At 48.7% G+C, this 26,294-nt stretch overlaps 2 protein-coding genes across 4 annotated transcripts in view; both read right to left on the bottom strand.

Annotated features, from left to right (window-relative positions):
- Positions 1–21,457, bottom strand: part of ryk (receptor like tyrosine kinase) — a 60,776-nt gene extending 39,319 nt beyond the window's left edge. Inside the window, exon 1 of one of the 2 annotated variants that reach the window (XM_064330735.1) lies at positions 20,771–21,457. In XM_064330735.1, coding sequence (XP_064186805.1) covers positions 20,771–21,017 — 247 coding nt within the window. In that variant the 5' untranslated portion in view covers positions 21,018–21,457. The remainder of the gene's footprint in view (positions 1–20,770) is intronic. The other variant, XM_064330734.1, reaches the window with a different exon arrangement.
- Positions 21,458–22,470: 1,013 nt separating this feature from the next.
- Positions 22,471–26,294, bottom strand: part of sned1 (sushi, nidogen and EGF-like domains 1) — a 29,918-nt gene continuing 26,094 nt past the window's right edge. The window contains exons 26-31 of one of the 2 annotated variants that reach the window (XM_064330729.1): positions 25,733–25,831; positions 25,178–25,294; positions 24,413–24,500; positions 24,002–24,081; positions 23,415–23,449; positions 22,471–23,115 (exon numbers count right to left, since the gene is read on the bottom strand). In XM_064330729.1, the coding sequence (XP_064186799.1) occupies positions 23,427–23,449; positions 24,002–24,081; positions 24,413–24,500; positions 25,178–25,294; positions 25,733–25,831 (407 nt within the window). In that variant the 3' untranslated portion in view covers positions 22,471–23,115; positions 23,415–23,426. The remainder of the gene's footprint in view (positions 23,116–23,414; positions 23,450–24,001; positions 24,082–24,412; positions 24,501–25,177; positions 25,295–25,732; positions 25,832–26,294) is intronic. The other variant, XM_064330728.1, reaches the window with a different exon arrangement.

Raw genomic sequence — 26,294 nt, 5'->3', positions numbered from 1 at the left:
TAATCCGTTTGAATGTTTTGGTAGCCTACGTAATATGCTGTCCCAGCACGAATGCTTAGCATTTTATAAAACGAATACTAAAGCAAGAAAAGAACAGAAGAGCACACGTTATAATTCCAAGACGTTGACAGGCCATAACCAAAAGTAGGCTACTGCGCCGCATAACATACAAGTTTGATTTGAAGTTATTATGAAAATAAATTGGTTTGGCGCTGCATATTTTCAAACATGGCGGGTAATGGCAGAGAATAAATACAACACAAATGCTACGAGTACTCGACCAATCAGAAATGTTCAGCGCTGCAAGCTCCACCCAAAAGGTTCCTGTACTTTCGGAAAGTACTACCCCCCGAGCAGGAACGTTTTGGGGGGTAAAACAAAGCCCCCAGAACTAAATTTAGACCCTAGTTCCTGCGGTGGAAACGCACTGAGTTCCTCAAAAGGTTCCTAGTTCCGGGGTATAGTTCCTGCGGTGGAAACGCGGCTTATGACGCTCAAAAGGACCGACAGGCTGAAAAGTATGTGGGTGTCTGTGGGGAGGTGGGGGGAGGGTTTATAAAATGTGCCTCGGAGCTACAGAAGCGCACCACATTAGAGGACGGTTTCGCATTTTACGACCTCGTCGAAACGCAGCGCTGAAACACCGCTGCCGTTTGGGTTGGACGGCCCGGCCCCTGTGGAATTTGGGGTTTTACTGGCGCTCTATACTTTGAAAGAAGAGAAAATCTGCAACTCAGAAATTTTTGTTATTAAAACTACAACAGGAAAGCAAAGCTGGTCACACGGGAAATGCCAGTCGAAACAGTCCCTCTAATGCAGGGGTGTCCAGCCTTATCCAAAAAAAGACCAGTGCGGATGCCGCTGTTTGTTTCAGCCCAGCACGAAGACACCTGATTGTATTGATCGAGATCTTATTGAAGACCGTGAATATTTCATTACCTGAATCAGGTGCAGATCTGGGTTAAGACAAAAAACATGCCTCTGGGCTGGCCTCTCGTATAAGAATGGACACCCCTGCTCTAATGTCCCCCCCCGGTTCTTTGTCTCTCGGCTTTTTACGGACCGCGGCACGTAGGTGGCGACCTGCGTGGGGGGCAAAGAGGAAAAGATGAGCCCGTAAACGGCAAAGATCCCTCAGCCGTAGGCTCCAACGTAAACGGGAGGGATCTCACTCAGCGCTCTGCACTCTGCACTTCGGCCTGGCGTCAGCGCTGAGGGCAAGCAAAGCGGTCCCCGGAGGTGTGGGATCGCATTCCGTACTTCGGAGAGGAGAGGAGGAGGGGGGAGATGAAGAGCCAGCCAGGTGATTTAGTGTTACAGGTAGAACAAAAGCCCCTCTGTGCTCCAAAGCTCCAGCCTCAATCCCTGTCTGAGGCACCAAAACACGCAGAATGCAACAGGAGCCACAGCGGGAATCAACAGAGATAGGGGGGAAACACTATTTGGAATTCCTCCAACTGAATTCTAAAAATGTAGCCGCTCTAGTGATTGTGGCAAAGTCTGATAACTGCCAAAGTCCTTTTTCATGGAATGTGCTTTGGTACATCTTATCGAGAAACTGGACTAACAACATGCAAGTGTGTGGAGGAGTTCATTTTTTCCCCCTAATAAACAAGTTATGGGTTCAGGATGTGATGGAAAATGACTGGCTACCAATGGATTTTCCACGTGAGGCCTAATTACAGATGGCAAAGATGTGGCGAGGTAGCCTACTTCATAACACACCTCTGCCTTTCATTAAGCACTCAAAGGGCTGTTCATTTGGAATAGGATCAGAGGACGTGATCTGACACATCCTCCCAACACCAGATGAGACTTATCGCTAGGCTTGCTCTGGCCTCGGACTTCCTGTGCTTCAGGAACGTCGTTCGAGAATAGCATTTCTGACAAGGGATTCCCCGTCGGCCTCAAAGAGAAACCTGTATGCCACCATAGCGCGCGAGTACTCTGAGCAGAGCGAGCTGATTACTCACACGGAGCTAACAAAATCCCTCAACCCATCAAAGCAGGATACATCTGATGCCAATGAGGAAGGTTGCGATGAAAGCCATGGAAGTAACGGAAGATCAGTTTCTCATTAAAGACTGTGCGAAGCGGGGGTTTCGGTCGACCGGCCGCTTTGTCACAGATCAGCTCCGCGGGCCCGGAGCCATTTCCACAACGCTTCCCTTCCGGAAGCGAGGGGTGAACCGGGACCAGCTTCTATCACAACCAAGACTCGCATTATGAAACTCTCATTATCAAAGTTCTCGAGGGGCAAAACGGAAACAGGAAGCATTTTTGAGCAAACGAGCACTGGCAACAGCACGCTATGCCCCCGGCTGTCCGCAGAGCACCGCATGCATCGCGTGTCGCGCGCGCTGAAGGCATTTCCTGAGCGTGGCGGCTCTTTCTCCGCAGGAAGCCAAAAGAACGCGGCGTCCACGCCGGGTCCGGACGTCCTGACTGACAGACAGACAGGGCACGTTTTTACCCCCAGTTTAATCTCAGCCGTGCCCGTGCAGCCCGTTCAGGGCCGAGCGGAGTCGCTGCGTTGCCTGGCACAGTGCCGCCCCGCGTGGAGGGCGTTGGTCCGGCGAGGTCGCCATCTGCGCAGATGTCCTGGAAGGCAATCAGCCTAATGCCAAACAGGTGTGCTGGTTACACGGGGGGGGGGCGGGGGGGGGGAGGGTGGATCAATACCGGTGGGCTGGGCTGGGCGACGTAAAACACTTTCAGATGTGACTCCGCGTTGGGGCCCTCTCTCCGCTCTGTTGACATAAACTGCCCGGCACAGCCGCCCGGTATTCCTACGGCAGTGGAATAACAGTGATGTCGTGACCCACTCCGCCAAAGTTACAGACAGCTCTCGGCGTCTCCAAATATAATTAGCTTTTGGCCCACGCTTTCTCACAGCGGAGAAGTGAACTCCTGCAGGCTTTGCGGTAGCATGCGCCGCAATAGCACAGAATGACAGTCAAATGAGCTTGGGCTAAAGTAGCCGTCGAATAGAAGGCTCGTAATAATCAGTGAAACCACACAAGCTGCGTCGCGCTGCTACTAGCCCGGGTCCTTCCTTCTGAATCGTCATCCGTCATTTTATGACATCTCCTACTCTCGTTAAATCATTCGACCTTATTAAATACTTAAGAGGATGCTCTTAAAGAACTGTGAACATCTCATGACATAATAGCAATGATGTCATGAACGTCATTAAATGACATCACTGCAGTGATTGATCTTGCGCTTCAGAGACCCCTGGGGGGGGAGGGAAAGGTCTGAGCGAGCTGGGTAACATTTCAAAACGACTCGCTGCCGGCCTCCCGTCGGCGACGCCCCTAAAACGCGTACGCTCAGTTTACTCAGCGACAAACAGGAACGCCGCAATTTCCCTTCGCCCGTTTCCAAAGGGCTTCGCCTCCAGGAGATTAAGCGGGCCGTTCAGTCCCCGCACACTGCACCATTCTCTTCCGTGGCGCGGCTCGCGCTTTCACGCCGGCTGCGAGCGGTCTGGGCTCTGCAGCCGGTCCACACACGGAGTGGGTCAGCAGGTTCCTCCCCGCAGCGTATCCCGCTGAGCCGCGCGCTACTGACCACAACCGAATGCAGGCTACGCGCTCAAACTGTACGCTGCAAATTAAACAGACGGCAAACCTCCGCGCCTATGTCACCAAATGTGAAATTTAGCAGTTTATTAAAAAATCCAATACAAATTTGAATACAAAACTTTATTGTCCACAAAGTGGAAATTTTATTTTTGCTTCACCATAAAAAGCCATAAAAGTACAAAATACAGAATACAGGAAATATTTACTTTAAAAATAATAATAATAAAAAGAACACAGCTACTTGGATACGGACCTAAACACTGTGCCAGAGCAGCAGAAAAAACACAGAGGGACACTACTCATTTAGGATCCTAATAGCATTTGGGACAAAAGACTTCTTTGGGGGGAAAAAAATATTCTTGTTTGCCCTTTGAAGCATATAATGTCTCCCTGATGGTAAAAGATCAAATTCACTTTGTAGTGAGTCATTCAAAATTTTACTACTTTTACCCCTCAACAGCTCTTCACACGTGCTGCTAAGCTGCTGCTGTGGCTTCCCACTTGTTTTGGAAACTACACCAACTGCAATTATTCAAAAAACCGCAGCCGCAGTTCTGTTTTAGGCCACCGCTCATGTGCCACATCAGCCGAAACAGGTGGGCTGTTGAGTGACATTCAAAGGAGATAACGAGGCGGATCGCCGCTTCGCCCCCTCCCCAGGCAGGCGAATCCTTCGCCCCTCGGCAAGAACAGGCCAACGAGCCATTCGAAGCAGGCTGAACCGCGGCTATGGGAATCCGGGCGAATTAAAAAAAAAAAAAAGGGGGAAAGAAAGAATGGGAGATGCTTCCAGGAAGAAGAAAAAAAATAAATAAAGGGAGCCACTGAAGGGAGGAAGGTCTTGGTCGAACGAACTTTGAGCTAATGCACCGAGGCTGAGACAAAGGACGCGGGGGAAAGAGGCGTCCCTTCGAGCCGCACAATGCCGCTTTGAGTGGCAGCAGCCCTATCACTCAATGCCGAGCGGGTTTCGCCAGGGAGAGGTGATTCGCACTAATAATTATCCCTCCATTGTTGATGGGCTCCTATTCAAGAGTCCCGCTCTCCTTCCAGCTCTTTTTGAGAGGTTTTTCAACTCAAAGCACGCTTTTGAGGTAGACTGGCAGCGGCGGCATCATATATAATTAGCTTTTGTTTGTAATGTAAAAGGAAATTTAATCCGTGGGATTTCCGCATTCAGTACACGAGTTGTTTCAGGAACAATGAAATCAGACAATTTAGTGATTCGCTGACGCCGTTCTCCAATATTATTGGAAACTGAATGTACAAATAAATAACAGAATGAGTTTGGAACAGCCATGAAGACTTGAATCAGTGCCTCGCTATTAAACTGTGCATATGGCGAGCCGCACTACATTAAATTATGTGATAAACGGCCACATTTTCTTTTATGCGCTCTTAAAAGACCCATTTGCTCCATTACTGTATTAACCTGCTGTAGTCATGGTAGTGCATTTGAAGCTGAAAATGTTCCTGCTCAATCTCATCTCAGTCTTCCTCTGGGTCCAAAAGTGTGGGCTGAGGCCAGGCTGCACAGGGCAGCTGAATACCACGCAACCAGCAGCCCCAGACATTCCCAAGGAGTTCCAGAAACAGCAGGCCTCATCTGGGAAATGCTTATTTCTGCACCAAACACCCACCCCCCGCCCCCCCCCCCCCCTAACCTGGAAGGGGCAGACTTCACAGCTTGGGGGCCTGACTCCCCCTCTGGGACCAGTCGGTGTGGGGCATCCCAGCAGAGACTAAGAGGACTACCTTGACAGACCCGTTCCACTTAAGGGAGGCCTCAACAACACATTGTGTCCAAGGCAGAGAATATACACACAACCTAGTGATACCTACATCTGCAGGTCTGGATTTGGAGACTGAAACAGATCCTTAACCCTTCAAAGAGTAGGTTTATCTGAATGTCTTTTTTTTTTTCTCCAAAATTCTAAGTCTAGAAGTGTTCTAGAACTCCATTTCTTCCAATTACCAGTAGTGATCATTTCATTATTATTAGAACGTTCAGTTCACATTCAAACCGTATATTTGTGATCTCACCCCTTAAACGGTTAAAATGCTTTGGCTTGCCTAATCGTTTGTGCCTGTAGGTTCAATTTCACTCCGTCACAGAACGCAGCATTTATGGTGCCAGGCAGCGCGGAGAGAAGTATGCTGCGTGAACGCCTGGCAGGGAGGAGGAATGGGGGCCGCCTTGCGCTCCGCTTCCACCGTGACAAATTTCTCTGGAGCAAACAGCTTGTTTTTACGGTGCTCCGTGACCTCCCTGGCCACTGATGGATCTTCCGTGGAGCATCACGCTGAAACAGGCCGGTCATTATGGAACACACTCCTCATCGGGAGCAGCACTTACAAAGTCACATGAAGGGCTGCTTTAGAGGAGAAATGACTTTTCCACAACAGTCTTCCCTTTTTTTCCTCCCTCCTCTAGCAGATTGCACACAGGCAGACATCTGGTGGGACGCGTAAAGTCTGAGCCATAGGCCGCCTAAGAGAGCGAGCTGCCCCGTGGTTCTCCTCCCCGGGTTCCCTGGGCTATGCCCCCCCCCCGTCTGCAGAAGCCGAAGGCTCCGGCCTCTGGTGTCGGATGGAAGCCCCCTCTCCCACCCCCTTTTGGAGCTGCCAATCACAAAGCTTCCTGTCTCTTCCTAGAGGACGTCCGACTTGCAGGACCACTCTACCCCATGCTGGCTCCGGGGGCAGGGGACAGGAACTGTCAGTAGCTCCGCACGGGTTAGGGGGCGAGAGGGCACTGAAGGGCCATTTCACAGCAGTGGATTTACAAGCTGAAATGCAGGCCGCATGTGCGAAAGCAATCGCAGATGCGTGTATGCGCACACTTGGACACATGGACAAACACGAATGCCCCAACACACACTCAGGGTCATGTTGGAGGGTTTGGAGAATCTTCTCCCCAATCCCCTGGGTGGGTGGGGGTGGGGGGGGGGGTTACTTTGGTAAAGCAATCAAAAGTGTGGCGGGAGAACCCCCGGACTGGGCTATCGTGCCTCACTGCTGGTTGCCAAGTGACCACTGCCTTTAACCAACCAGACTCTTCTCCTGGTCTTGCATTCTCTGTGCCTTGGCAGTGGGCACAGCCTCTGAGCGCTCCCTCTCGCTGCAGCTGTCAAAGGGAAGGCCACCATCTGCAGGGAAGCCTTGTCCTCCCAGTCCACTTTGGCAGGGGCGGTTAATGACCTACGCGAATGGATTCACAGGAGAAAAAGAAAATCCATTTCCAGGCGTTTACCCCTCCCCCTCCCCACTCCTCATTGGGATTTCGTGATTTTTGCTCATTTTGTTTTCTTTCCATTTCGACTGTGGGGAAGGCAGCCTTTTCGGCTGGCTCAATCCCGGGAATGTGCGTCCGGGAACTCTCGGCCTGACCCCCGGGAACTTTCCCAGCGAGTCAGAGCTCAATTCTAGGAGACGTTCACCCATATCTCTCCCTAGCCTCTCATCCAGGGTTTACATGGGAGCCTCTCTGGCCAGGGCACTAAAATTCCTGACGCGTGCCTCTGCTGCCTTGTGGGGGGGGGGGGGGGGGGGAGAGGGAGCTCCAGGGTATAAGCAGTGCTCCCCTGTATTTGTGGCTGAAGGGTAACACTTTCGAGCGGAGTGTATTTCAGCATGCTGAGTCATGCGGACGCTAATGTTGAGGCCTGCGGGGTCAACACAAGCCATCAATAAAAGCAGGTCACGTCCTTAGCTCACTCCCACGGACTCACAGCTGATAGCACAGGGATGTACGCTAACATTTTCCCCCCAAGAGGCATGTGTGCTCCTAAGCTTAAAAATTTAGGAGCATGCTAATGCATAAAAGACGTGCTCATAAATTATGCTTCCAGTGAGCACACGCTCCGAAAATGGGAACACAGAAGAGCCCTGTAGGGGGTCCTCTCTCCGCTTCGGACGACAGCGACGGGCAACCATGCGGAGAGGATTCTGGCCGCCGCGCTCCGGCGCGGCCTCCGGCAACTCCGCGATGATGAATAAAACACTCCTCTATCCCGCCGCTCCGAGCGTTAGCATCTGGCGAATCGACAGCAGTGTTTAAAAAGTTCAAAACTCGCCAGCGCGTCAGTCGTTTTACTGTTAACCCGAATGGGCTGCAGGCGGTGCTGCCAAGAGCCCTCTTCCCCAATCATGTTATCGAGCCTCACTCATCAGACTGACCAGGTAGACTGACATTTCTCATGTCAGTTATGTCCACCCACATTCTAGATAGGTGATTGGCTGATAAACTAATGGTAAGTTATCTCTTCTGACAAACCATTACCGTGTGTACATGGGGCTCCAACTAGAGGTGCCGATGCAAGTTAACTCACTCCGGAACGAATCAGACTGCAGGAAAACTGACCTCCTTTGAGCCACACTGACCTCCTTTGAAATGCTGGAGGACTCCGATGTATTACAACTGATCACCTCTCATCGCGCAACCACCTGTCCACTTGACCCCATCCCATCTAAAGTTCTCCAATCTATCTCCAGCGAGCTCCTTCCCTATCTGTCTTCCATTGTTAATTCCTCTCTCTCCTCTGGTCATGTTCCCTCTGTTTTTAAGACGGCTCGTGTTACCCCACTACTCAAAAAACCCACCTTAGACCCCTCCGATGTAGCAAATTATCGACCCGTTTCCCTTCTACCCTTTCTGTCCAAAACCCTCGAACGAGCAGTTCTTAAACAATTAACCTCTTTTCTCCATCAGAACAACCTGCTAGACCCTCACCAGTCTGGCTTCCGATCTGGGCACTCAACAGAGACTGCACTCCTAGCTGTGACGGAGGCACTTGCCACTGCAAGAGCCTCACGCCTTTCCTCTGTCCTGATCCTTCTTGACCTGTCTGCAGCTTTTGACACGGTCAACCATAAAATACTCCTCTCCACCTTGGCTGGGATGGGAATTGCCGGGACTGCCCTGTCTTGGTTCGCTTCCTATCTTGCAGATAGGACCTACCAGGTCACCTGGAAGGGGTCTGCCTCTGCTTCTCATCCACTTGTTACGGGAGTGCCGCAGGGATCTGTACTGGGTCCTCTGCTGTTCTCCTTATACACCAGATCTCTTGGTTCAGTCATTAATTCACATGGTTTTTCCTATCATTGTTATGCAGATGACACACAACTCTTCTTTTCTTTCCCCCCCTCGGCCACACTGGTCAATGATAAGATCTCTTCCTGCCTGGCTGACATCTCCACCTGGATGGCCAGCCACCATCTGAAGCTCAACCTCAACAAAACTGAGCTGCTCTTCTTCCCGCACAAGACCTCCTTGCTTCGTGAACTCTCAATCACGGTTGATGGCACCACAGTGACTGCCTCTCACTCTGCCAAGAGCTTGGGGGTGGTCCTGGATGACCAACTGGACCTCAAGGAGCACATCAAGGCAACATCAAGGTCCTGCAGATTCCTCCTATACAACATCAGGAGGATTCGACCATACCTGACGACGCACTCCACCCAGCTGCTCGTCCAGGCTACGGTGACCTCTCGCCTTGATTACTGCAACTCTCTCCTTGCAAACCTGCCAGCTTGTGCCATACAGCCACTACAGATGATTCAGAATGCCGCTGCCCGGCTCATCTACAACCTCCCCAAATTCTCCCACGTCACTCCTCTGCTGCGATCACTTCACTGGCTACCGGTCGCTGCCAGGATCCGATTCAAAGCCCTGACCCTTGCCTACACTGCCGCCAACAAGACAGCCCCCATCTACTTGCAGGACATGACTCAATTCTATGTGTCTGCTCGACCACTCCGCTCTGCAGCAGCAGGGCGTCTTGTAACCCCTCCCACCCGCCCAAAGGGATCACAGAGCTTCTCCACCCTAGCTCCCCAGTGGTGGAACGAACTCCCCGTCCCTCTCCGAACCTCCCCCTCACTATCCATCTTCCGCCGTGGCCTGAAGACTCATCTCTTCAGACTATACCTAGAATAACCACCACCATGCTGTGTATATATATATATATTTAAAAAAAAAAAAAAAAAAACCTTTTTCCTTGTCACTTGTTACATGTTGCCCCATCCCTGCACTTCTTGGTAAATTGTATTTGTCCTAATACTCTAGCTTAATCTTCTGCCTAGTTTGGCTTTGCAGATGTTAGACCAGGATAGTGTTCATTGTTCTCAGCTAGAAATAGCTGTACAAAATAAGTAATTGTACCTTACTGAACCCGTGTTCAGCAGTTGTCTACGATCATGAAAATGCACTTCTTGTACGTCGCTTTGGATAAAAGCGTCTGCCAAATGAATGTAATGTAATGTAATGTAATGAAAATCAATCTCACAAAACTGTAATCTGCCTTTATTTGAAAGAGGGACGGACGTGCTTTGGCAGGGGTTTCCCTTTTAACTGCGACACGGAGATGACGAAGAGATTACGATTTTGAGTCTCACAGTCCACGAAAGACAACCGTTCGCTTGGCTCGTAAAAGTGCTTTTAACCTGGCATTGGCCGAGGCTCAGGAGTCTGGTGTTAAGGTTATCTCGGCTTGTGCCCTTGAACTAGGCACAGACCTCCCTCCAGATTCACTGAAAATAGGAAAGTGCGCACTTTATTCACGGGGTCCGTTTCTCCTCCGGAAGGACGTTCCACTTAAGAGGCAGGGGCGCGAAACTGGGGTCAGGGGCTGCCCCCACCTCGAAGGAGGAGCGAACCTCCCAGGGAGAGAGTTAAAAACAGCTTTTCTGACGACAAGACCCCTCACTGCCGAACTCCTGCCACTGTCCCGCGACAACCGCCGATAAGACGCCTCAGCTTCGACTCCCCGAAACTTCTCTGCATTCCGGACACCTTTCAGCAGCAATTGCGCGGGGGGTCGCCAGTGGGCACGTGACAGGGTGCTGTGGTGAGGCTCAAGGTCGCTGGCGAGGCTCAAGGTCGAGAAAGGCGGGGTCCAGGTGAACGCCCACAGAGCTCGGGAGGCGCGAGGGACGAGCTGGCCATCAGACAGGCGCTCTTCATCTGCCCTGCTGCCTCTCCTGTTAGCCTTGTGCGTCATCCAGAGGTGGAAATCTCCAGGGCTGCTAGCTTCCCACAAGGAGCTGAGGCTCTCTCTCCCACACTAAATGCCTGCATTTCAGTTCCTTTCAGCTATTTGTCAATGTATCACCTCATTTCAGAAGGCTGTCCACTTTCTGTATTTTCCCACACAGCCCCAATTCATTACCCCAAGACTTGCATTGGGGTTTGTTTTTTTTTTTTGTTGTTTTTTTTAAAGAGTCACGTCAGTTTTAATATCGGGCTGTTTTGTTTTCATTCTGGGTTGCGAGTGGAACTCACACGAGAGGGAAGGGGCGGGAGGACTGACCGAAGGTCTGTTATGCAGCGGGAGACGGGGGGGGGGGGGGTGGAGCCTGTTTTCCGAAGGGCCAAATGCTAATAGACGGGTCAGCGCTGCCCGTTGAACAAACACACGGAGCAGCAGTCGAACGCAATTTAAAAGTGTAAAAAGATTCTCGTCTATTCCACTTCTACTGCTGATAATTAATAGCCAGTCTGGCAGCAACGCTTCCCTCGGAGCGCTGGGAAACGTCACGCCTGACCTCGTGAGAACCGGCCTGATAAAAAGCCCTGAACTTAAGGAGGGGCCGGTGCGATGCGGGGTGTCTCCTGTGACTGACGCCCGGCCAGCGGTCCTGGCTCCGCTCGGCCGAGTGTGAAGATAAGAGGCTGCTCAGGCTGGGGGGGTGGGGGGGGTGGGGGGGGGATGTGCTGCCCAAGACAAACACGGGCCCCCAACTCCAGCCCCCTGGGGCGGGGCGGTCGGGAGAGCACACAAACAGAGGCCCTGAGATCCTCTTTCCGTCTGGGTGCCCTCTCCACCCACTTCTCCCCTGCCACTGTACAAAGAGACCTTGTGCGTGTGTGTGTGTGTGGGAGAGAGAGAGAGAGAAAGAGTGTGTGTGTGTGTGTGTGTGTGTGTGAGAAAGAGCGTGTGTGTGTGTGAGAGAAAGAACGTGTGTGTGTGTGTGAGAGAAACTGAGAGAGTGTGTGTGTGTGTGTGTCAGGGTCACCGGATAATGCACCGCCTCAGACACAAGCACGCGGGACCATCCCTTTATTCACACACTCTCACATTATTAGTCACATGAGCATTAAAAGCAGTGGCGAGAACAGGTCATTCAGTCCATCTAGCAGGGTTCTACACAAACATTTCTTCCAAGGAGCACATGCTCCTAAATTGAAAAATGTAGGTGCACACCAATGGTGCACACCATGCATCCCAATTACTAGACGCGCTCCTAAATTACTCTGGGTTCCCCCTCATTTTAGGAAATCATTTTTCAGGAGACTTTTCAAGGACAAGATCCATGACTTAGACTTACAGACATGAAACATGGACAATGGTAGCCCAAAGCCGGTGGTGGACCGGGGCGGGGGGGGCAGGGGGGGGACAATGTGCAAGTACCATAACCATAACCATCAAAAACTTTGTGCTGCAATGTAATCTCAGCAGCTAATAAAAATGAGAAAAGCTGAGAAAAATACAGAAAAATATGCAATCTCAGCTCTAAATATGCTGTTTAATAGCTTGACTTATAGCCTAGCCTACAATTTTCCAGGAGCTCACAAATATTTCCAGGACATTTCGTAAATTTTCTCATATTCCAGGTGTTTTCCATGACTGGAAAACTAGTCGATAAATTTCCAGGTTTTCAAGGTTTTCCAGGACGAGTGGGAACCCTGTTACTTTTCCAGTGGGAGCATAAGAGCCCTGGTTTCAGCTTGTCATTTACCGACAGTCTCTAGTGTACAGCAGTGCGTCAAGCCGAGTCTTAATAACAATGCATTGCAAGTATACAGCACTTCTCTAGATCCCAAAGCACTTCACACTGCAAGGGGGAACTCAAATCATCCACCACCAATGTGTACCACCCACCTGGATGATGCACATTCACCATTTTACACCAGAACACTCATCACGCATCATTCCCGTAAGGGGATGTAACAGACACCCACAAGGCCTGTGCAAAGATTCTACTGCTCTAGGGAGACAGCTAAGATTATAATTACCCACCAATTTATAAGACACGTGGACACACTTGCTTATTTTTCAAGGTTACAACTTCAAATAAAGCAGTGCAGTGGATGAAAACGCGTGCAGAGACCTGTGGGATAAGCGTAAAGGCACGGGGTTTTCCCCCTAAAAGAGTAAAAACAACCTTGGAGAACCAGGAAGATTAAAAATCACTGAGAAACTGGAGAGTGGAGCCAGACGAGCATTCTTTATTAACTGGATTTACAGTCATTAGCCACAGCGGACGGGGGGCCTGACCAGGGAGAACTGCCGACCCTGGCGGGGGTGGGGCGGGGGGGCGGGTTATCTGCCACTACCGCTGGACTCCACAAGCAACCAAGCCGTCGCCCTGCCCTGCGCACTTCCTGCGTACACCTCCTCTATTGAATGGTTCCTCATACCATTCCTCACACAATCTCTTAATTGAACCTGCAGACTCAAATTCGATAAATCCTACGAAAAAAACCCCTATTTTCTTGCCAAATCCCTTTATTTGCTTGTGGTTCTAAACAACTGTGGGTTGGCAAAACCCTTAATCTCAGGATGAAGCGGGAGGAGCTTACCCCCTGCCAATGGTTCCACAGCAATTCCTTTGATTCTGGTACAAGTTGTATTGTGTACATGCATAATATAGGCCTACCTCTCGCACCTCAAAATGTTGCTTGGTGGTGAGGCGTGTGGCACAGTGTAGGGCGTATTCCTCGAGCCACGTACAAGTCCCTCACACAGACAGGGGTCTATCCCCCGCCGTGACACCTTCTCAGCCGTGACCCCTTACCTATCTTTTTCCCTCTCTGCTTTCTACCTGTCTGAATAAAGCAACAAAAAGGGAGGGCAGGCTGTCTGCTCGTCTTTTTCAACAAGCATTTGTTTAAAAAAATAAAAATAAAAAAAAAAATAAAAAAGGAATTGCTGCCTCGGACCACAATTCATCTACACCGTGGTTCTATGCACCCCGTATTCTGAACAGGTGATCTATACAGCTGTGTGATTTCTGGAGCAAGTGGGGTAAGGAAACCACACAAAGAAAAATGAAACAGCTGTGCTCCAATCCAGGACTAGAGCCCAGAACATTCAACCATTAAACCACATGCTGCCCAACTGCATTATGAGGACCTGCACTCATAAATAACCTTATGAGGACCCGTGCACACAAAGAAAAGTCCTTTCCCGGACATCGACAACGGTTTAATTGAAACCACCTATACTTATATCCTTCACCAAACATTCTTCAACACAATTGCTACACCTTGAACTGCCAACCTTGCATTCAACTGTGCATTTTTCTCACTCTTTAAGAATGAACAAACTGACTTGTGGGAAGGTGCATTACACATTCTCAGGCTCCCCCCCCGCCCGATTTCAGGCGAGCCAGAGTCTGTTCCAGTGAAGAACCTGCCAACAGACTAACAGAGAGTCAGTGTCTGGCTCATAGTTTTTACTAGCAGTCTATTCACATTTTACTGGTGAAATGCTCCTCAGGTGACAGGCTGGCCCCAGTAAATCAGAGCCTGAGACAGAGCCGTCATCATTTAATTCCACATCTGTGAGCGTCCCCCCGGCTCGGAGGACGAGGCAGACGGCACGTGGCGGTCTCCGGAGGCACTGACTGGCAGGTGAAATCTGCCCCCTGAGAACCCCCCCCCCCCCACCCCCCACACACACCTCCTTTTTTTAACAAAACTGGCTCCTGCAAATGGCTCCTTCACTCTGTGTGCAACGCTGGGCTCTCCACGTGTCGGTGGCCCGCGGTGATGCTCGCTTACTCTGGGCACGTCGAGGTGGAACGCCCCGTTTGTTAACCTTACCGTGCACCCGCCCGCCCACCCACGGACGACATCGCCAAGGCTTCTTACCGTGGGGTGACATCAGCTTCAAATACCTGCATGCTCGCCGCTCTGGGGATTTATCGCGCTCGTGCTTTTGAGGCATGCGAAAAGGGCAAATGTTAAGTCCTAAATAAAAAACATATGCGAGAACCCTAATTGTTTTTTTTCGCTAGCAGGGCATTACCTTCCTTAGAAAATATTGGGTGGGCCGCGAACGCAAAAGGGGGCAATGCGAGAAAACAGGTTCTGTTTTCCTTCAAATCAGAGAAGCCGTCCTCAATTACCGTCACACGTTGTCTGGAAAAAGAAAAACTTGAGCGCAGTGCATACCGAGCGATTTCAGGACACCGCATGAAGAGTGCAGCGTGTGCTTTTGAGCGCGGGGGTGCGTTTAACTCCGCGTCAAACGGAGCAAGCGTGCGGCTGTCCGAGCCGGCCAATCGCGTCGCGGATGTAAACGCGGGCTTCGCTCCGGACCTCCCGTCAGGCAGCTGCATGGTGCTCCTTAAGGGGAAACCCAGCAAACAGAGACCCCTTAACATAAATCAGCACTGGCTTTCAAAGAAAAAAAAAGAAAATGGTAATGGGGGGGGGGAGAAAACAGGATTAAGACTTCTGCCATGATGGGGAAGACGTTTAGAAAGGAAAGGGAAAAAAAATCCCTGCAGAAACCATGACAGGTTAGGATCTGCAGAAAGAATTACGGTGTCCAGAAAGCCCAGGAGAGACGTGGGGAGGAACCGGCAGGGAGAGAGAGAGAGAGACGCGTGGGGAGAGCCTTACGCAACGGGCTCTCAGCCCAGCTGCCCGAGGAGCGCCCGTCACCGACGTCTCCGGGGGCCGACATCGGCTGGGCGGAGTCACGCCGGCCCAGTCCGGCCCATTTCGGCCGCGGAGGCCAATGGGTGACTAGGTGGGTTCCGTTCGCTCGCGTGCCAGGGACCGGGAGAGGGGCCCAAGGCCGGCAAACGGTCCGGGAGTCCGTGGAAAGGACTGCTCGGTTCAGGCTGGTCACCGGGAGACCCCTGAGGTCTCTGCAAAAAATCGGAATAGTCTTTGGGTTTCTCTATGCCTTCAGGGTATCCTTAGACAGACGGGAGGCCGTGATATGAGTCTACGTGGCCAGAACTGCGCCTCCGAGATCTCTCCGGATTTGAGTCTCACACACTTCATGGTAAAGATGCTTAGGCAGGGGAGTGCCTCTATGTGGGCAGGAGAGATAACCTGAGAGAGGGATAACATGAGAGAGGGGAAAACCAGAGAGAGAGAGATAGAGAATCATGTATCATCCCCCAGCCTATCCACAGAAAAAATTCTGCAAGACTATCATCTCCCAGCCCAACATCAAGGGTGATCCCACAGATTTGGAATTCTTTTGACTTCAACGAACTATAGCTGGAGATTCAGGCAAAAAAAAAAAAAAGACATCAATATCGCTCTCATACCCCCACCTTAAAAAAAAAAGCATGGTTTTCACAGCCTTCGGGCTGAAAACAGACTGTAATTACTCCCCTTTAAATCCACAGGACCCTTCACTTTCCCTGCAAATGAATACAGCGTGAACCAGATTCTACTTTCCCAGAACTTTACAAGACGGAGTGCACTTCAGGCCTCGTTCACCCCTGGAGGGGTTGGCAGGGGCCCGGCGCGCTCGCCGCCAAACCGCGGAGCGTTTACGTTTACGGACCTGGCACCTGCCCTGCCGACCGACGGGCCACGACGCGGCCCCGAGCCGCGACAGAACGCGGCTTCCACTGAGACGGCGCTCCCCGCTGCCCTCTACATTCCGGGGGGGGGGGGCTTCAGTCCACGGGAGGCGTCCCGGGGCACGATCTCAAAGGCGCGGTTTTCGGGTAATCGGACCACCGCTCCTCGAGCGTGCCTCCATGCGGGGAACGAGACGTCTCCGACGTGGATATCCGATGTGGCGTGTTCCACGCGCGGGTGCCCGCCACCCCCACCCCTCGAAGCCCCCCCCCATGCCCCACGATGGGCCTCGGCCCCCTTCCAACACCCCCGCGTGCCATAGCCTCCAAGATGAGCAGCAACCATTGTCAAAAAAACAGAACCCTATGAAACCAAGAGGCTCTGGTGAGAAGGAACCGCGGGCGGCGAAAACACGCCAAGAGAAGCAGACAAAAAGAAGGCCCCCCCCGGCCTGACATTACCGCTGAAATACAAACTCTGGAAAATCCAGCAGACAGAAGCGCGGGCTGCCGCGGGGCCTGGAGGGCGAAGGACTGAGAAGGCGCGAATTACTGCAGGAATGAAATCCGGCGACCGCTGCGTGCCAAACCGGCTGCGCGTTCTCCCGCGGCGCGTTCCGGCGGGCGCTACGAGCGACGCCCGCGTTTCTGACGCACGCGCTTCGTCCTCAGAACGGCTCCTCGTGGGCCGATTGAACTCCAGGAACAAAGATGGCGGTGAAGAACTGAAGAGGGACTCCTCCTGAATTGCTGCGGGTCATTCAAACGCCCCGCTCCCAGGGAGCGAAGCAATAAATTCAGTTTCACTTCGGTGTCAACTTTACGGTTCGCGAAACAATGCCAGTTAACTTGGGTCTGATCCCGAGGTGGTTCCTAAAAGCGTCTTTCTGTAATGCGATGAATGAATCGGTGGAATAATTCAAAGGTTTTTCATGAGTGACGACAGACAGAAGACATTAACAGTGTGGAATTGCTGGTCCTCAAGTCCACCCGGTCCAGGCCTTCCCCATACCTATTATTACTTCATATCCTTTGCTACCCAATTCCTCAAACTGACAGACCTGCGCACAGCCAACAGCTGTGCTGCACAGTGCTTTTTTTTGAACCTGCAAAATCTAAAGTGCAGTGTTGAAAGCACTACCCTTAAGGTAGACACCGAGAAGCTTCTGTTTCAAAGGTTTTGAGCAAGCTGCAGGTCTGTGCTCCCACAGAACTGAAATAAGAGCGGGACGACCTTCTCCAAGCAATGCAAGAAACCGGCCAGCCAGCCGACCAAACACTCCCCCACAGCGTCAAATAAACGTACGCACAGCATTCCAGAGAACACTGACAAAAGAAGGTTTCCAGAGCTCTCTGGTAAACTGATGTTTTGATCCTCGTAATCGGATTACGAAATCAAAGAGGGTCGGTCTGCCATCAATCTGTGTTGATCAGATGCAGGCTCTGCACATACAAACATGCAGCAGGCACTTGGCCACGGGTGAGGGCTCTTCTTTAAGGATAGAGAGGCTTACGGTGAAGATGCTGTGCTTCACAGCAGATCAACTTTAATGAGGACTAGAGGATGAAGTTCATCTCTCAGACATCCGCTAACTTCTTATCTGCGCGAAACATGCAAATGTTCACATTCGCCTTCTGCAGGTATTGTGAACACCATGAATGACCTCTGACGTACGTGGGTCATGTGAATGTGGCACGTGCATTACGAGCCTTGTGTGGCAATTGCCACCAATCGGTTTCAGTTCATGTTTACGGCCGGCTGTTAAACTATATCCAACCACAGATCCTGACCTGTAATCACCATATAAATCACACCCTTCTTTTGAAAGTTACTCTTTGATGAAATGCATCTTCTCTGGTCAAAATCTGCTTTGCAGCCTGACAAAAATCAATTACATATACACAGCGCAGTCTAGCATCTTGAAACAGATGGTCTCTGGCACCATGTAGCATTATGAAATGTTAGACCGAGCATTAAGCCAAGGACAGACAGCCGACAGCTTCCAGTAATCAGTAGCCGTGGTGCTGAAAATTTAGAATACCCGGCTCAAATAACATTCTCGTACAAAGCTCAGCTGAATAGCCCAATAACGTGACATGCTCTAGAGGAATTTAGTGTATGTGAGGCTGCTGTGGCCTCAACAAACAAACCAGCCATGTTCTGTCTCAGTCTCACAACCCAGACACATCCACGAACCATCACCTGATGAAAGGGGTGTGGCCTGAGGGATTCATATAAATAGGTCTACGCTTCATAAGAGGGCAGGAGGACCTGGGCTCAACTAGCGAGAATGACAAGACACAGATATGGCTTTCGCAACTGACCAGACCAACAGCAATGCAGCCACCAATGCAGTGCAGAGGTGCATCTGCATAGAAAAGGGCCTTGTATGAACTAGAATGTTCTTTCGTGTCAAAACAAGCTCTCCTTGGCCTGTGTGCCTGTCGCTCATGTTCCACAGTCACAGACTTTCTTAACTCTACCAAAGCAGTCTCTTCCCCGTGTGGCTTTATTGCAGACCAGACACTGTGACACAGCCATTCTGCTAGAACGCCAAACCACTGAAAGAACAGCCCTCACACTGATGCAGCTCCTCTGTGTGCACCCGTGTGTGTGTGCGGGTGCATGTGCATGTGTGTGTGCATGTGCGTGTGTATGTGTGTGTGTGTGTGAGCGTGCATGGGCGTCCGTGAGTGTGAAAGTGTGATAGACTGCCTGACATGTTATTTCTTTCCCACACCGTTTCAGTTAAAAAAAAAACTGTTCAAAGTTGACATGTTAAAGCCAATTCCAATATTTCACATTTCTTCATTGTAGATTACATCTACAAAACCCCAAGGGAAGACCACATAAACTAGACTACACACAAGATAAATTCTTTGATCAAGGGGTACATCAGGTGCAATATGATGTGCATTTTAGAAGGTACAAGGGACTTTAGTCGACAAAATTTCTGTGCGTTGGGAAGATACTATATCCACTGAGCAAGCAAAGACATCATCCAGGTCTATATTTAGAAAAAGAGGTAGAGTGGCCACCTAGACCTTAAGGACAAGTTTATAATGGAACCTTATAAGGTGAGAATAAATACATATATTCATTCACTTCAGTAACAGCCACTCAGCTGTTCAAAGTTAAGCACTTTTTCCGATAGTGTACACAAATCCAACTCTACCTTCAAAGCTAGGCTTTTTTAAGTAGGCTTGCTCACCTTTAAGACTGATATTCAATACCAAAACAAGTGTTTTTGACTGCTTGGTCACAGGCTTCTAGGTTTCCAGCATTGTTTGCATACTGAGCCCTTAGCGCCATAAGGCCTCTATTCAAACACATAGAAGGCAACCCACGCCAATTTACCGCCAATCAAAAGTTGTGACATTTTCTCTAAATTCCGTACTTGTCCTGTAATTGTGCGCAATTCAAAAGCCACTGGCACACCACCCTTGGGACCTGAATCGTTGCGGCCTGCTCCTGAAACCATGCAGTGCATCTCGCACACCCCATTGTGTCTTTTGGTGACCCCTACTATTCTGGCAAAACTGCCCACTCAGTCGGTTCCATATTACGTCTCAAATCTGGTCCTTTACCGAAACATGACAGTACACTGTGGAAATGATTATTTACGGCCTGGACTCTACAGTGCAATCTTTTCTACCCGTCCGGCATAAAACGGTCCCTCTCCCCGATTCATATGCTTCCTATTATAGTTCTGTACGAAATTAAGCCACACTAAAATTATAATAATTGTTCATTTCATTTTCACATTTGATGCGTCTCAGAAGTGTTCTGGGTTTACCTCCAATGCAGTCAGGGTTGATTAGATTATACCTGTTAAATTGAATCTGTATGTAAAACATCCCACCTGTTCAAATACAGATCGCTGTTCTCCAATATACTGTAAATTTCCTTCACAAAATATTTATCTGGTTTGAGTGAGGTTCTATCGAATTACACGGCGCAGTCTTTGGCAGACAATCTTGTCGAAATCAATTAACAAGTAATACTGCAAGTAGGGAACCTTCACTTCACTCATTTGACCCCTTTAAACGTAATACTGTTCGTCTGCAAACTGCCAATTTGACTTGCCAGACCACCTAGCACAGTTTGACTCTTCGTGAAGTTTGTGACCACGCATTTAATTTAGTACGCCATAGCCTGCTGGCTAATCAGAAGCGAGTTGTCAACATGACAGTTTAGAAATGTCCTGCTATTCAAACTTATATAAAACGATAACAAAATCATATCATTTGCTACCTGAAATACAGACGGCTAATGGCCAATTTACGATGAGATGGTTATGAAAGACAACGTTGTCTTCATTCAGTTATTGGTGTTAGCAACTAGTGTTTACAACTCTGCAAATGTGACGAACGCAAGCTGCATGGGCAACGTTAAACACGCTCACTTCACAAGCGTGTTTAACACAAATACAACCCTGCCCAAACAAATTTCTTAAAACCAGACTGCAGCACTCTTCGTGATGTATGCACTCTGTTGTGCTGGTAAGCTGGATAGTGAGCAAGCCTATCAAGTTCAGTATCACCTGTTAAAAATAAATGAATTTCCTGATAATTAAACGCGTAGTAAACAAACGTACCCAGCGTTAGCTAGCTCAAAAATGACTTACCCAAAAACTTCTTCACCTCCTGTTCGCTCATAAAGACGTTGACACCGGGTCCGTTGCTGCTGATACCGGGGACGCTTGGATTCGCAAGGCAGACGGCTGCTTGGAGCAAGAGGAGGAAAAAGAAGCCCTCACGTCTCCATGGCACTGAACAGGACCGTCCGCGGGACACTGAACCACTGCCACACAAGCGATTCGGCTCCACCAACACCAATATCGCAGCTGACTTGCGATTCCTTAAGTAGATCATACTTTCTGGCTCCGATTCGATTTCCCAAAGCTCAGTTTCCTCGGAAACCAGCTAGTTGAAGTTTGATTTTGAGGGTAACATACTACTTAGCGTACCACCCCTCTTCGTCTCTCTCCTGGTTTTTACTCGTACTAACAGTTACTAGGTAGCTAACACTACTAGCTAATGTTAGCAGCTAACTTGACCAGCCTCCCGCTCGATGTGCGGGAACTGCCTGGTTTTAGGATATAAAACTTAACCGGGCTTCCCCGAGTCCCGCAGATTACCGGTGAAGGTACTTGCGTTCAAGTTTAATGAATCTAAACACAACATTCGTTTATATCTGCTTTAAAAGGACACTTAGCTAGCTTGTAGCCACTAGTACTTCAATGCTTGACTCAACTCCCCTTCCCTTCCCTAGCAATCCAATCCCTGCTTTCATTAAGGAGGGGGAATTGTCACGAGAGCGAGCACGTACTGTATGCGAGCGCGTATTAGCGCGTTCCCGTCACATTGCAGCCATATGATTTACAACACGCTTGCAAGCTTGGGAATAAAATATTGAAGAGGGTATGTGACACGCATTTTTTGTTAATAGGACAAGGAGAGTAATGAATGGCATTATTTGATCGTTCACCACATTGTTCCTTATCCACACATTTTGCTGGCTAGGTACACTAGGCAAAAAATTAACACCAAGATGCGTATGTTTATTAGAGATGAGTCATTTACAATTATATGATCAGTCAATTTTACATTACTTATAAAAATTACGTTTATTTTTGTGTGAGAAAAAAATCTATTTAACTTAGAGTTGCAAAGCTCATATTTTTAATAACGACATCTGGTGGCCAATAGCGGCACTACAGTATCATTGCATCTGTTCTTACCACGAGTTTTGAGCTATTTTATTCGGTTTATCCAGCTGAGATAGCACATTGCCTCAACCCGCTACTATATTCCATTCTTCGTTACTTGTAAAGTAGGACTTTTCAGTGTACTTAATCTTCTCTTTGTTCCAAAACCTGACATACAAACCAGGATTTGTAACACGTTCAATTTTTTTCCCCCTGTGGAAAGAATTATATTTTTTACTGTACTGAAAAATAGGACCGAAACTAGCATATGTTCCAAGCTCGCTAATGCTGGTCTATTGCAGGTTCAGGTTGTGCAGTGCTGATTTTATGCTGGTCAAGCTGGTAGAGCAGTTTAGTCAAGATGGTAGCGTAATGGTCATGTTCTAGGCAATCTTGGCCATACTAGACAAACTGGTTCCAGCATGCTGGCCACCAGCATCTCAGCAGGGTACACATGCTAATTTTATAGTCAAGATTGGTTATTTAATTTCTTTCTTAAAACAAGAACACATTTATTGGCAAAAAACAAAATTGTCACATAATTTTTTACACTCATACTTATAAGGGTGTTTCAGTTAGCTTTCTAATTGAATGAGACATGATGCAAGAGCACAATATTTCAATATTTTACCTTTTTATTATTAAAATATTCACCTACAAAAACAGTCTATAAACACTATTTACATGATAGCTAGCACAGAAGTTTGGTTTAGAGAGATGAAGTCAGGAGTGGAGCTGAGGAGCTTCTAGAAATGAACACTGAGACTGAGACGACCGTTTCCCATCTAACAATGGGAAAACTGCTTTTGCTGAGAAAAAAAAAACGACAGTGAGCGTTCGGTCTTGCTAACGGATGGTAAAACAAGGAGGAGAAGTGTTTTTCTTTTTTTGTATGTGGGGATGGTTATAGGATAGGCAGTGGTGTACCGTTTCCCTGAGGGACTGCACTGCCATTACATACAAAACTTGTTCAATGCATCAGCTCGGGCATCTGAGGTATGTTTCGCTGCTGGACAGGAGTGTCGCGAGTCCGATGGTCTTTCTCGGCTGCACGCAGAATATCAGTCTCTTGCTTTGAATCCTTCGATTGGCATGTGCTTCCAATGATCCAGCAGGCATTTGGGGGTAAGAAGGTGGAGCAAATCGAGGTGCTTGTTCAAGCCCTGCAGACTCCGCCAAGTAGGAGCCACCGGGGCCAGTCCTTATGGGGAATTTCTTGTGTCCAACCCAGTTCCTTCACAATGCCTCCTGAGAGGAGCTTCCTGTGTGTACCATGAGACACATACCATGAGAAAAATACGAAAAGCATACAAAATGCATGAATTTCATGAACATTAACTCAATTTATGAGTAAGATGTGCTGTAAAAAGATTTTAGCTCCTGCAGAAGACGTGTTACCTGATATATCTAAATCCCTCTGCAGCGTTTATAACATAAAACAGAAACTAACTGCAGTTTAAATTGTGATATAAATAAATTGATTTAAATCATTTCAAAATAACCAAACAGTTTAACTACAGAATGTGTGTGGGAGAGAGAGAGTATACTAAATGATGTGTACCAACCAAATCTTTCATTGTTGCCGGTGAGTTCTGCCTGCGTTCAAAGAAGAAGGTACATATGTAAATCAATTTAAACAAGCTACCAATCTATAATTTCATTTCTATTACTAATGGCAATGTCTAATATAATTCCTTAGATGGTCTGCCGCCAAAGGCACAAACATACACTGCATTATCAATTATTATTTATTCTTTGTCCATTGATTGTATTGTACCTGCAGCTTGTCATGAAAAATGAAAATAATGCTCACACCCACCACATACATTCAAACACAGGCCTTTGCCCTAAGCCAAGACTGCCCAATCCTGTTCCAGGAGATCTACCGTCCTGTAGGTTTTCACTCCAACCCTAGCAAAACACACCTCGTTCAACAGCTAGAGATCTGAGAGAGCTAGAGAGCTAATGAGTAGACTCAGATGTCCCAAATTAGGGTTAGAGGGAAAACCTACACGATAGGAGGCCTCCAGGAACAGGGCTGGGCAGCCCTGCCCAAAGCAACACAAAGTGCTTTCACTCACAAACTGAGCAGAACATTGAGAGGAAAAGAGAAGAGGAAAAGGAATCTGTGTACAGAACAACACTTACTGGACGTTTTCTTAGATAAGATGGGCTCACAGATTTCTCTGTAACAAACATCCTGCTGGACTTTGTAGGTCCTTTTATATCTGTGAAACAACAACTGATTTAGTTCACCATCAGACAATTTAAAGTCTGTAATCTAGAGATAACAAGATGCAATATGCACATGCATTTACTGAGTTCGTGTTTACTGTTTCAGTGCATCTAAAAATGTTAAATCAATAGACATTTGCCATCAGATAAATGGTAATATATGATGGTAAAGGTAAGCTACAGATAATCTTGAAGCTGCAGGTCCCCCTTAAAAGGAGTGTGTAGGCCTTCCTCTGTGGGACTCTAACAGGTACGGACATGTCAGCCCAGACATGAGGCAAGGGGATATCCCAGTCTGTAAGCTCTCAGGCAGGCAGCACTCACAGGTAATGACAGACACCGTCCTCCCACACGGGCACACTCTTTGTCTCAGAGTAGAGGCGTGTGCAGGGGTGTGGCACTTTCTGACAGACTGAGCGAGAGAGAGAGGGAGAAAGAGGGAGAGAGAGACAGAGAGAGAAAGAGGGGGCAATAAAGACACAACTAAGGCTGGGATTCCAAAAAGTCAAGGAAAAGACCGAGGGAAGTATTCCTGAGTGCCTAGTTTCTGAGGAATCTGGGCTGTGGTAGGGAGGAGGAAGGCATCCATCATGGGTGACGGATGGTTTTCGGAAAATACTTTTTACACAGAGGTTAATCTAAGGTGAGCTCAGGGAAGGGTTCAAATACAGTGTCAGCAGGATATTTTAACATAGGATGAGAGACCAATCGATCACCCACAGGGAAACAGGATAAAGATTATCATGAAGACAAAATCTTACGTTTGTAAAACTTGTGTTTTCTTTGCGGATGTGGGGGGGGGGGGGGGAGCGGGGGATACAGTGGCCAGTTATTCCTAATCAGAAATTAGTGACAGGACACAAAGTCAAAAGGAGAACCTGGAAAAATGTGTCTTGAGGAACACTGCGTTGCCACACAAACAAGCCGTTTATAACCGAAGCATTCCTTTTTTTTTTTTTGTTTTGTGCTACGTGCGAGCGGCGGTCTGCTTCCTCCCAGCGACAGGAAAGCGGAGTCTCCGGTGGGGCCTGCTGGGAACGTGTGGCGACGGCGGCCGTTTTCGGGGTGGGGGGGTGGGGGGGTACTCACACAGCTCGCACTGCCTGCCCTTGAACCCGGCGGCGCAGTCGCAGGCGAAGGCGTCGCCTCCCCGGGCGCACGTCCCCCCGTTCTGGCAGGGCAGGCTCCGGCAGTCCCGCGGCGACTCTGAAACGCAGCAGCTGCCGTCAGGCCCCGGCTGGGAAACTCATCGAAAAATAATAAAATTTAATATTTCCTACAGCTGAAGGCCCGCGACCCCTTTTCCCCAGCCAGGGCTCTCCGCTACGGCGGTATTTGGACAGGGTTCTCTCTGCTACCTCCTCACAAACCGCCCAGAGGAAGAAAAAAAAAAAACCAAGTCTGTTATTTAAAATGATGGAATATTCCCACGCCGACATGAAAACCTGCCGCTTCCCCGGGTAGGACGGATAAGACACAAGAGCCGTGGCAGGTTTTTGTGTTTCATTTCTGACAGCTGAGAGAGGTGAAAACAGGAAACTTTATTTCCTTCAGAGAGACCAATGAAGTAAAAGCGTTAGTTCCGCCGGAACACTAATGGCCTTCTCTATGGGAGAGTTCCACTCCCTGACAGAGGATACCTACCAGACCGTCTTCTCATCACGTCCTCTGGGATTTCCAGCGCCAGACTGATTTTATTGGTTGTCTCCTCCATTCTCTCTAATTTGATTGGGGGCTGAGGTTCTGTTGAGAAAAGTACTGAATTCAGATCAAGAGGAGAAAGAGTGATAAGATGTCTATTACACAAGTGGTACAGAGGAAAGAACATTAAACTGATGCTGCAGATGTATTCAGCAAAGAAACACATTGCATATGTAAATGAGAATTGAGACAAAGAATCTGAAATGCAGACATCAACGACACAGGAAAACAGTAATGAGGTGCATCTGACAAAGCTCTCAGCGTCAATGTTGAAACACCAGGTTATGTTATCATCCAATGGGATGAATTAAATTATCATCAGTGAATTATTCCACTAGCATAATTACCATAAGTTCTAGGATCACAGCAACTATCATTGGTAAAGTAAAAATAAATTGAGTATGAACAAGTACCAAATCAATCATATTAGATTAGGCTGTACCATTCAAATTTAAATAATTGTCATAATCAGTAGTACTATTCTAGTCATTATATTTCTAGGGCT

The sequence above is a fragment of the Anguilla rostrata genome, chromosome 4 (assembly GCF_018555375.3).
Source record: "Anguilla rostrata isolate EN2019 chromosome 4, ASM1855537v3, whole genome shotgun sequence".
NCBI classification, from domain to species: domain Eukaryota; kingdom Metazoa; phylum Chordata; class Actinopteri; order Anguilliformes; family Anguillidae; genus Anguilla; species Anguilla rostrata.
Note: the sequence above shows the minus strand (reverse complement) of the source record. Positions and strands in the feature narration are given on the sequence as shown.